The 12,863-nt window shown below is 41.1% G+C and overlaps 1 protein-coding gene across 1 annotated transcript; it reads left to right on the forward strand.

The window, feature by feature from the left end:
• The first annotated feature begins 10,869 nt into the window (after nt 1–10,869).
• MAGEB5 (MAGE family member B5) lies at nt 10,870–11,607 on the forward strand. The gene is given in 3 exon segments (XM_010334922.1): nt 10,870–11,063; nt 11,065–11,512; nt 11,515–11,607. Coding segments are annotated over 3 exon segments (735 nt in total).
• Nucleotides 11,608–12,863: the final 1,256 nt, after the last annotated feature.

Genomic DNA, 12,863 nt, shown 5'->3' on the forward strand with positions numbered 1-12,863 from the left:
TTTTAGTAGAGATGGGGTCTTACCATGGTTGCTAGGCTGGTCTTGAACTCCTGACCTCAGGTGATCTACCAATCTCAGTCTCCCAAATTGCCGGATTACAGCCATGAGCCACCATGCCTGACCTGTTTTAATTTTTAGATCCCACAAATAAGTTAGAACATGGCACGTTTCTCTTTCTGTGCTGGCTTTACTTCACTTTACATAATGATCTCCAGTTCCATCCATATGATTCCAAATGACAGGATCTCATTCTTTCTGAATGTCTGAATAGCACTCCTTTGTGTATATGTGACACATTTTCTTTGTCTATTCATCTGTCAATGGACACGTAGGTTGCTTCCTAATCTTAGCTATTGTAAACAGTGCTGTGACAAACATAGGAGTTCAGACACATCTTCAATATATTGATTTCCTTTCTTTGGGGTATATACCCAGCAGTAGGATTGCTGGATCATATGATAGCTAAATTTTTAGTTTTTTTGAGGAACCTCCAAACTGTTCTTCATGCTGGTTGTACTAATTTACATTCCCACCAAGAGTGTAGGAGCCTTCCCTTTTCTCCACATCCTCACCAGCATTTAATACCTGTCTTTCATATGTAAGCCATTTTAACTGAGGTGAGATGGTATCTCATTCTAGTTTTGATTTGCATTTCTCTGTTGATCAGTGATGCTGAGCACCTTCTCATATGCCTGCTTGCAATTAGCATGTCTTCCTTTGAGAAATGTCTATTCAAATCTTTTGCCCAGTTTTTAATGGGATTATTAGATTTTTTCCTACAGAGATGTTTAAGCTCCTCATATATTCTGGTTATTAATTGCTTTCCAGATGGGTAGTTTGAGAATATTTTTTCCAATTCTGTAGATTGTCTCTTCACTTTTGAATATTTAGTTTGCCGTGCAGAAGCTTTTCAACTTGATGTGATCCTACTTTTTAATTTTTTTTTTTACTTTGGTTGCCTGTGATTATGGAGTATTATGCAAGAAATTTTTGCCCAGATTAATGTTCTGGAGAGTTTTCCCCATGTTTATTTGTAGTGGTTTCATATTTGGAGGTCTTAAAGTCTTTCATCCATTTAAATTTGATTTTTTTATATGACAAGAGATAGTGTTCTAGTTTTATTCTTTTGCACATTGATATCCAGTTTACCCACCACCATTTATTGAAGAGACATGGAATTTTTAATGTCATTGTCCGCTCATTTTACCATTTATATCACTTCGTGATCAATTTTAATCCACTGATTTTGAAAATCTAATTATTTTAACTGACAGATAATAATTTTATCTATTTATAGGATACAATACGACATTTTGATCTATGTATTCTCCCTAGTGGACATATTCTGCTTTTACTTTGCATGTTTGGCAATTAGATTTTATGCCAAGTATTCTGAATTTTGCCTTGCTCACATTTTTACAGCATAAGTGCTGTGGATACTTATTTTTTAAAAATAGATTCATATTTCTAAACTTTGTTCTATGACTCAGTTAAATTTGTTCAAAATGCTGTGATCCTGGTAACGCTTGCTTTTAAAGTTTCTTAGGTATGACCAAAGTTTCATAAATCTAGGACTAATCTGACATCACTACAGAGATTAAGCCCTTCTGAATATTCTCTGTCTCTCTCTGGACGGTCTCTCTCTCATGTTCTGGATATGACGTGATTTTACTTTGGCTGGTGAAAACAGGAAGCCCCCTAGGTAGGCTGGAATTCTCTCTGTAAAACTCACTCCTCTCAGGTACTTTGTGCTATGAACTCTAGACATCAGGTCCTCCTCTCACAGACAGCATCATCTACTCAACAACAGAAGATGGCCAGGTTTCAACTGAGCTATCCCTGCCTTCACTGCAGGCTCAAGACAGCAAGCTGGGGAAGTTATAAGCTCACCTTATTTCTTTTCAATCTCACAGGAATCACTGTCTTTGGTTACCTGATGTCCAACATATTAAAAATTGTCATAGATATGTTGTCATTTTTGTTTTTTAAAGTTGTTTTAGGTATGTAGTTAAATCTATTCCCTTTTATTTTTCCTTTCCTGAAGTATAAGTAGTATAACCCAAATTTAAAACCTACATTATTATGGCACATAAGTGTCCCAAAACTGCAAGCTAATCAACAGTTGAAGAACATTAGAATAAAAACTTGAGTGCAAAGACTGTGGGCCACATGCACTCATACCTACATATATGTGATATGTGTGTATGTGTACATATATATTTATATACATGAATTAACATATACACAGGAGAGTATAAACCAGCAATTCTTACTTCACTGTGACAGTGAAGCATCGAGTTCAATGCAAAATCCTCCAGTCACTGTGTTCTCCCTCACTACAGTGCACAGATTATCTCTGCACTGCATGGTTACTGTAGAGAAGTGTGGGAGGTGGAGGAGGCTGTGTGAAGGGTAATATCAGTGATTCAAGACTTTCCCTTCTGCATTCCTGAATGCCCCTTTCAGTGCAGGAATTTAATACAAGTTATTGTCATTGCTTACCTGATTTTTGGTTCCAGAGTATAAACTGCTCTAAGCACTAATAGATGATTGATTGATTGACTGATAGGTAACTGGATTGACAGACAGATATTCTATTTGGAGGTTGGGTATTTGAGGGTGATTATGTGATGAGGGCACAACCTTCATGATTGGAATTGATGCTCTTACAAAAGCAATCCCAGAGAGCTCCTTTGTCCCTTCTTTCACGTGAGGAGACAGTGAGAATATGGCCATCTATGAACAAGGAAGCATGACTTCACCAGACACCAAATCTGCCAGTGCCTCAACTTTGCACTTCCCAGCCTCCAGAACTTTGGGAAATAAATATCTATTGTTTATAAACCACCTGGTCTATGGAATTCTGTTATAGCAGCCAAAATTTATTTAGATAGATAGGTAGATATATAGATATAGATGACATAAATATAGATATATATAGATGATATAGATGATATAGATATAGGTGATAAAGATAAAGATATATTAATAGATATAACCATAGAAAGGATCACTTGATATGGACCCTAATGAAAAGTTCCAAGATATGCAGGATGAGTCAACATGGTGCAGACCCAGGAGTGACAATGATGTAGTTCCAGTCCAATGGCTTATAGTCTCAAGACCCAGGAAGAGCTTATGGTTTAGTTCAAATGTGATGTCAGGAAAAAAACTGATGACACAGCTTGAATGAAGTAATGAAGGAGAAATTTTTCTCTTATTCAAGGAAAAGTTATCATTTTTCTCATTCAGGCCTTCAGTTTATTAAATGAGGCCCACACACATTAGGGAACACAGTATGCTTTACCCAGTCTACTGATTCAAATGTTAATCTCAACCAAAAATACTCCTACAGAAACACCCAAATTAATGTGTTTGAGTAAATATTTGGGCACTCCATGGCTCAGGCAAGTTGACACATAAAACTAACCATCACAGTACTAATAATGAACACACATCCTATAGGTTTTATTGTTGCTGTTGTTGTTTTTTAATATTGGTCAACTTCTTGCCTGACTCTAGCTTCTGGTTTACTTGCTATTTTTATAGCTAGGGAAAAACATTAAAAGTTAAGTATAGGCTATGTCTATTTAACCAACTTGAAAGACTTCCACCAGAAAAAGTTTAAATGATATTTTAGAAGCAGAAATTACATTTACAGATTGTCTTCAACTAATGAGGTTCAACTTGTGATTTTTTTTCCAGTTTTACAATGGGTTTATCAGGATGTAATCCCATGGTAAGTGGTATTAAATGCATTTTCAATTGATAATATTTTTGACTTATGTTTTTTTTTTGGAATATAATCCCATCATAACTTGAGAATATCTCAATATCTAAAATAGATGCTCCTTGACATGACTGGATTCAATATTTATATGAAGGACTGTATGCAACTAAACTTTTTAGTATGGCTTCAATCTCGTTACTTGTTATTCATCTGTTCAGGTTTTAAATTTCTTTCTAGTTCAAACTTGGTAGGTTATATGTATCTAGTAATTTGTCCATTTCTCCTAGATTTTGTAACTTATTGGCATATAGTTGCTTATAGTAGCCGGTAATCATCCTTTGAATTTCTGCAGCAATAGTTGAAATGTCTCCTTAAAAGCTGCTTCTAATAAACTGTTTCTGCTTTATAGAGCACCCCAAGCCCAGTAATCTTGTGTTTCTGGCAGACTCATAGACGTACCACCTTGATGGTCTTGGACAAAATCCAAGAGAATTATCCGGATTATCAGGCAGAGACTCTTGTTCTCTTCCCTTACTTTCTCGCAGAGATGCAGAGTGTCTCTCTATCTCTCTGTTTTGAGACACCTGAAGCTGGGGATTGAGAGTTACAAGCACTCTTGTGGCCACCATGATTATGACTTCACTGGGTCAGACCTGAAGCCAGCACAGTAATGTATCTCACACAAGGCCTATGTAACCACTCCCTGGCTACTGCCCAGGTTTGCTCAAAGCCTTGGAGTTCTACATTAAGCACATGGAAAAGCCAACCAGGTCTGTGTCCTCAACAGAGCCCTGTCCCATCCTGCCCCTGAGCTGGTCCCTGAGGAGTCCGCAAGCATGGCTGTTAGGCCCAAAGTGCATTCACTTTTTCCATCGGGTTGGAGCATGAAGGCCTCAGTCCAAGGCTGGTGGACTCAGGCCAGTAGAGAGAGAAATCTCAGGCACTCCATAGTTAAAAGAGAACCCTCCTTAAGATTGAGGGATCTCCATGCCCCAGAATGAGGTGCCACCAAACTCTGCCCCTGACATCAGCCTGGGGGTCCTGGCAGGTCTCTAGAGACTGAAGTGCATTCTCACTTTGTTCCCGTGAGCATCAGAGAAGTAGGGCCCTGGTTGTAAGGAGATGTCAGCAGGTCAGTGAGGATGATTTCCAGGTTATGGGAAGAGTCGGGGTGAGGAGTCTGATTACCATGGGGACAATTCTCACTAAAACAGCAAGAGCACTCAAATGTCCCTGCTGTTTTTGGCCCTAGGCGGTCTGGGTGTACCCGGAATACAGTGTTGGGCAGAAGTGCTCCTCTATTTCCTCCCCACTAGTATTGTAAAAATTCCTAGTGTCAGTGTCAGAGCTGCAGAGGGGAATGAGTCTCTGGGTCTTGTCAACAATTTTTATGATGATCCTGAATAGAAACAGAGAGAATCCAGAACAGAGGGGCCCCAGCTGCCAGCCCCTGTTGTCACCTTAGTAAGCCCCAAAATGGGCTGTCATGCTATAGTCTAACACTCAAACTTCCTCCTGAGTTTGAAGGAGACAAACTGACCAGAAGAATAGGAGTCCTGTGAGTTCCTAGAGCAGTTGTTTCTCAGAAACCTTTAGAATGGGCCCCGGTTAAAGCCAAGTGTTGATGTGATGTCACTCTCTCCCGTCCAGGTGCCAGCCTTCCTGCCCACACTCCTACCTGCTGTCACAGGCCACAGCCATCATGCCTTGGGGTCAGAAGAGTAAGCTCTGCATCTGTGAGAAATGCTAAGAGACCCATGGTCAGCTGCAGGGTCTCACAGGTCCCTAGGCCACTGCAGAGAAACAAGAAGAGACCTTCTCTTCCTCTGTCTCTTCTCCTTATTGTCGGGGTGTTTGTTGTAGGTCTCCTGATCCCTCCATTTCTCAGAAGTCTCAGGGAGCTTCACTCACTGGCTCTCCTGATGCAGGTGTTTCATGCTTAAAATCTGAAGTAGCTGCCAAGGGTCAAGGTGAGAAAAGTGCAAGCAGCTGCCAGAAAGCAGCCTTCATTCAGAGCACATACTGAGATCCTCTGAACAGGAAGTAGTTAAGTGTGTTGGTGCAATTCCTACTGGAGAAGTATGAGAAGAAAGAGTCCATTTTGAAGGCTGACTTGCTGAAGCTTGTCAGCAGACAGTACAAGCAGCACTTCCCTGAGATCCTCAGGAGAACCTCTGAGCTTTCGGAGGTGGTCTTTGGTGTTGAATGGAAAGAAATGGACTCCAGCAGCAACTCCTACATCCTTGTCAGCAAGGTGGGCCTCTTTAGTGAAGGAAGTCTGAGTGGTGATAAGATCTGAAGACAGGTCTTCTGACGACACTCCTGGGTGTGATCTTCATGAAAGGCAATCATGCCACTGAAGAGGAGGTCTGGGGCTTCCTGTATGCAGTGGCAATCTATGCTGGAAGGAGGCCTATAATCTTTGGGGAGCCCTGGAAGTTGATCATGGAAGATTTGGTGCGAGAAGAGTACCTGGAGTACAGGCAGGTTCACAACAGTGATCCCCTGTGCTGTGAGTTCCCTTGGGTTCCACGAGCCCATTTGAAACCAGCAAGATGAGAGTCCTGTAAGTTTTGGCCAAGATCAATGACACTCTCCCCATTTCCTTCCCAAATCTACATGAAGAGTTTTTCACAGATGAGGTAGAGAGAGCAATGAGCCTGAGAGCTGCACACAGAGCTGGCACTGTTCCCTTGGCCAGAGCTGGCACTGTTCCCTTGGCCAGGGCACTTTATGGGACCACATCCTATAGATCCTTCCACTTCTAGGGAGGTCTGAAGTAGAATGTTCACTTTATGTTAGAAGAGAATAGTGAGCCATTTAAGTAATGCAGCATAGCTGATGCTGGAGGGAACAAGATGTGTATCTTTCTTTTTTCCAGTTATACCTGGGTAACCTGTAGATTTACCTTTTGTTTTCATTATTATTTTACAAATGTTCTTTCTTTTAAGTGAAGATTTAAATTGTTTCACGATCTAAGTTTCTTAATGTCATAGATCACATTAAAAGGTTTGTTATTTTAAAACAACACTTTATTTTTAGTGCAGAATAAGATAATGTGGCAATGGAATAGAGATCTTCATGGAAATGTGAAAGAACCCAACAGCAAAATAGTTGAGATCACAAATAGTAAAACAAAAGTAGAGTGGTAGATTTGTGTTTTTTCCTAGCCTTTTTGCTCATTGCTTGTAATATTAAATTATATAAACCTGTATTTACTTTGTGTATTCAAACTGGATGAGAAATTAAATAATAAATTAGACTTCCTGCTTACTGTTTTTATTATTTTTTAATTATTGTTTCCCAACAAGTAATTGAGTACCTGCTGTTTAGAAGCCTTCCTGATAGTACTAGTGACGGTAAAGAAAAGGAGATTCAGCTTCTGCCTAGAATTTTAGAGTCAAACAGCAACTAACATATAAGGAAGATGATGAGATTCCATCTAAGACATAAATGAGAATTAAAAAGAGGGGATAAGGAAGAGAAGATTTCACATGAATATAGTCAAAGGTAAACTATCTGACAAAGGCAGTTCAGAGTACAGGTATTGATGGACTTACGACCTATGCAACTGACGACCATTTGACTTTACGACCACAATCGCTAGCCATGACTGCTCCGCGTCTGGCAGCGCAAACGTTGCCCAGCTGGACGTAGGACAGTGCAGACCAGCTTCTGGCAGCACTACCATCTCCACGTGCATCATTTCAACTGTACATATAGCCTACTCAACTTACAACCAAATCGTGTTACGACCGTTCCGCGGTCCCGACCGTGGTTGTAAGTCGAGCACTAGCTGTATTAGAAAACGGCAAGTCTCTTGATGGGAGTTAATTTAAGGGAAGCTGCAGTTTGGGCTGCATGAGGCTGTGGGAGTGGCGAGCATGGGCCTGGCCCTCAGATGGTACCTCTCAGAGGTGAGAAACTACCGCTGAGATGGAAAGCAAGTCTTAAAAGTTATTTTGACACTGTAGGTATACCAGAAAGAAATCCCCAGCTGGGCTAGGAAGGGAAAGAGACCTGTGCAGTTGCCCCAGTTCACACACTGTGTCTTCCGGGCACATGATGTCCAGGGAGTTTCTGAGAAATATGAGTGATACTTCCTTTACATGAAATGCCAAGACGCCACTGAACCATCACCCTGTCACTGGCTGGGAGAGCTAAAGTCTGCTCCATTAAAAAGACATTTGAATTAGGTTACTTTGTAATTTTTTCAAACTCTAAGAGAGGGCATGGTTTCTGGTGGTGACGAAGTGAATAAAAATAGGGGCAGTTTGGATGGAAAAGTGACCTGGGAAGTTTCTGGTCCCTATCACAAAAAAGGAATTTTGAGTAGCCTCCAGCTAAAGAAGACAAGTCCACAGCCAAATTAAATAACAGATGCTCTAATGAGGAAACACTACTCAGTTTTACTGGCTTGGCAGCATTTCAGCAGATGTCGATTTCTGTTGTTTGGAGTATTCTCTAATATATTCTGGAAATAAAATTCTGTGAGGGAAGATTGTTATCATCTTGAGTCAAAATACATTTAGTAATAATTACCATTCATTAAAGACCAAAACTGCCTAAAACGATGTCAGGTGATTTACGTACTATATATATATATATATATGCCTAAATTCTATAAGATGGTATAAGATGGGGTTTATCAAATTGACTTTGCAGGTAAAAAACTTAAAATTTTCTCAAGTTCACAAGACTGGTAAGTGAGAGAACTAGACTAGACCCTGGATCTGAATTTCTCTAGAGTCCACACTGTTCCACTTCTTCCAGCCTGAGGCAGACCTCGTGTTACTTATTTTCTGCTCACTACTTCAAAACATATCTCAGGTGATACAAAGCAAGACTTCAAACCCCAAATACTGTTTTGGGATACATAGCCCAAGGGATAAGCAATAAAAATACCAAAATGAATGCAAGGGGTGACTAAAGAAAGATATTTGTTGACAATATCATTATCTGCAATGTCAATGTCAGAAACCTCAAAATACTAGGGACTCACAAAATCATTTGACTCAGCCTCTTTACTGTAGAAAGTAAATATATTTGAACAGAAGTTACATAAGAAGCGAAGTCTGCCTAGTGACAAGAAGGGATGTATCAGCAATTTTATTTTTCTCTGAAGGCATACCTGTCCAGCACTTTCTGCTTTGTGCTTCAACTTTCGCATCTCATATCATTCTTAGGACACATCCTATTCTCTGCAATGTTTGCAGAGGGAAAACTAATGAAGAGTTCGGAATTATGTGGCATTTCTCCAGAAGCCTCTAATAGAAAGTGTAGAAACCCAGATGAAGACTGATGAATGACAACTAAAGAAACAAATACCCCATAGTAAATGGAGTAACAGAGATCAGACTGTGTCTTCTTTTAGACCTGGAAGACTGAAGCCGGGCTGTTAGGCTATTTCTCACTTATTGTTCAGCGTTCTCAGGAACATAAGAGCCTTAGTCTACATGAGTGACCTAAAGTTGAAAGGAGAAACTCAAGGCCTGCAAGGAGTCAAGGTGAGGACCATGAGTGAGGACTGAGGAAAGACCTCTACCCTCCACAGAGCCCCAAGGAGCCTGAATCTTGATGTAATCCCTGGGAGAGCATAGATAGAGGTGGCCTCATGTGGCATTTCCTATTTTTGTTCTGGGGCCTCAAGGAGTGGGAATCTTGGTCTAAGGCTTTGAGACTCAGACAATAAAGGGAGATGTTCATGCCCTGTGAGGAATCAAATGCAGAATCATGAGTGATGACTGAGGGGACCACAGATACCATAACAGGGAGGTGGCATAGAACCTCCCCCTGCCATCAACGCTGGGAGGCCTTGGGCAGAGCTGCCAGGCTGACTTCAACAACAAGGGTTTCAGAGATGTGAGTGGTTAGTCTGAGGTAAGGGTCCTCAAGTAAACAAAAAGAGTCCAAGGCCCTGCCATGAGTCAAGGTGATGGTCCCTAGTGAGGACTGAGGAAACCTTCCACCTTCAGAACTAAGAGAACCACACAGAGCCCCACCATTACTGGCAGCCCTGGAATACAACTGCATTGTTGACATGATGTGGCATACTTCCTCATATGATGTCACAAGAAAGTAAGGAAGTTGGTCCAATGATTGCGAGTTACGGTCAGCAGTTAGAGGATTTCCAGGTTTCTGCAGAGGCCACAGTGCATATCCTAATAACTGAGGGGACCACATACCCTATGATTGGGAACACACAGAATCAAACTGTTGCTCTCAGCCTTGGAAAAATGAGGACAGCTAAGAACAAATAAGAACAGATGAGAAGACCACTGCATTCCCCTTAGTGAAGGTTTCAGGGTCATTTTGTCTTTAGTATGAGGGGATAGGCCTTAGGACAAGGGAAGGAGAAGTTCCAGACCACACGAGGGGTCAAATCAAGTGCTGAAGGAACCATCAACCACTAAATAAAAGGGTTAAAAAAGAATCTGGCCCTACCCTGGTCTCGATGCTTGAAGGGCCAGGGCAGAGTTGTGAAGTGGAAGCTCTCCACCACTTCTTTATGTCAGGTCTATGTGAAGTGACATCCTGAGTCTGAAGGTACAGTAGTCACCATTCAAATGAAGGGAGTTGGGCTCCTAGGCCCCATATGCCAATGTAAGGACTCCAAGAGAGAACTGATGATCACAGAAAGGCCAGGACAGAAAATTATCCACGCAGCAGTCAGCACTGTGGGCACCCAGGCACCAGTGATAAGCTGAGGACCCCCTTCGCATCCTTCTTATGGGTCCCAGGGAGGTTTGTGGTATAACTGAAGAGGAAATGGTTCTCATGACCCGCCACCAGTTGGCATGATTGTCTTGAATGTGAAGTAAAAAGACCCCTCAACTCAGAAGACTGGCAGCCACTATGTCACTTTAATATGCCAGAGGCAGGGCTGCCAGGCTAAAGTCTACGGTTCAATCTAACTTCTTCCAAAGGTTTCCCAAGGGACACACTGATCAGGAGAACAGAATCCCAGCGGGTTCCTAAGCAGTTCCATCATGGAAAACTGCAAATGCTGTTTTTATTGTAACCATGGTGGAATTTCCACACTGAAGGTGCACAGATCTTCTCAACCTTCCACCTCCAGTGGGCCCTCTTGATCTGTTCTACTATTCATTTCCTGCCTGCTGTCCTTTATCCGAATCATCATGTGTCAGGATCAGAAGATTAAGCTCCACACTTGTGAGAAGGTGGGTTTGTTGGAGGAGTTCCTGCTCTACAAGTTCAAAATGAAACAACCTATTTTGAGGGAAGATATGCTGAAGATTGTCAGCCCAAAATACCAAAACCAGTTTGCTGAGATTCTCAGAAAAGTTTCTGAGCACATTGAGGTTGTCTTTGCAGTTGAAGAAGGTCAACCCAGCTCGTCACTTATATGACCTTGTCAGCAAGCTGAAACTCCCCAACAATGGGAGGATTCACGCTGGCAAAGGGTTATCCAAGACTGGTCTCCTGATGACTCTCCTGAGTGTGATCTTCCTGAAAGGCAACTGTGCCAGTGAGGAAGATATCTGGCAATTTCTGAATATGAGGCAGATATGTGTTGGGAAGAAGTACTACCTCTACAGAGAGCCCAGGAAGCTCATCACTCAGGATTTTGTGAAGCTAAAATACCTGCAGTACTGCCAGATGCCCAGCAGTTATCCTGCACACTATAAATTCCTGTGGGTTACAAGAGCCTACAGTGAAACCAGCAAGATGAAAGTCTTAGAATATTTGGCCAGGGTCAGTAATATTGCTCCAGGTACCTTCTCTTCATGAAATGTAGAGGCTTTGATGGATAAGGAAGAAAGAGCCTAAGCCAGAATTGCAGCCAAGACTGGCACTACTGCAGTGGCCAAGACTGTTTTGAGGCCAAGTTCAACAGCTTCTCCCAACCCTACTGAAGTCTGAAGTTTTTTCATCCAGTCAAGCAAATATAACATCACCAAAAGGGATTGTTTTGGAAATACAAAAGAACCTCCAGTAAAATAATTGAGATGATGAAATAGAAAAAAATGATAAAACATGATCAATCTTGGTTTTTCTCATTCCTTTCAGTCTTTTGTTTTATATAATTAAATGGTTGATACCTTGATATGTTTAGTTTGTTAAAAATGTAGGAGAAATTAAATCTTTATAAGTTAGATCTCTTCCTCACTGTGTCTCACATTCCCGAAACATCATTTGAGTATCTGGTCTTTGGAAGGTTCTGTGACAGTACCAGAACTGCTCAGATAAAGATCCAGCTTCTGCCCATAGAATGGTTGAGGCTAAAAGCTACAGTCATATAAAGTAAATGTTGAGCCATCCTCTATGACTTACAGGAAAGTAGAAAGGATTAGTGAGAAGGGGACATTCCAGTTGAGAGCAGTAAAGCATACATTTCATGGAGCAAGGCAGTTTGAGTTTGGGGAAACTGAAAGCCAAACAATGTGTTGAAACTTTTAAAATTAGCTGCATTGAGGTGTTAGATGAGGCTATGAAACTTGTAAGCAGAGGTCAGAACCCTCAGATGATGTATCTCAAAGTTGAGAGAGAAAACCCTTTAATGGAAAACTACACTGTATTATAAAGCCCCAAATCAAGACCTAATACTATATACTACTTTAGATTTTTCAAGTGGCCCAACTGGAAATTCCTCTCTACACTATGCACTTGCAGATTAGGTCCCTTAGTCAAACAATCATCTTTATTAACAGAACCAGGCACAGATCTTGTTTTCTTTCCCTGGCAGCCTTCAAAATTATTCACACAAGCCAATCATATCTTCCTATGCGAACTAGAGGTCACCTTTCCCTCTTGTCTCCAAATCCTGCCTCCCAGAGACCTTATTCATTCACTCTGTTCCTGAGTGCAACCCTTGCTTGACCCTGTATGGTATGTGGTGTACTGCTACCCTGCCCTGTGAATATATGTGATTAATAAACTGCTGTTGACCTCATCTGTACAGCACCCAGTATTGTGTGTTTGAATACCATATAACCATAATGTGAAAAATCCTTCCTCACTAATAAATAGGACACCACTAAAACATGCTCTTATGAATGCCTTTGGGATCATAGATAATCTAGAAAGAAATCTTTAGATTTGGACTAGTGGCTTACACAACAAAAGTTTATTTTCTCACAATTCTGAAAGCTGTAAGTCCAAGATCAAGATG

This window comes from Saimiri boliviensis, chromosome X (genome assembly GCF_048565385.1).
Source record: "Saimiri boliviensis isolate mSaiBol1 chromosome X, mSaiBol1.pri, whole genome shotgun sequence".
Classification (NCBI taxonomy): Eukaryota; Metazoa; Chordata; class Mammalia; order Primates; family Cebidae; genus Saimiri; species Saimiri boliviensis.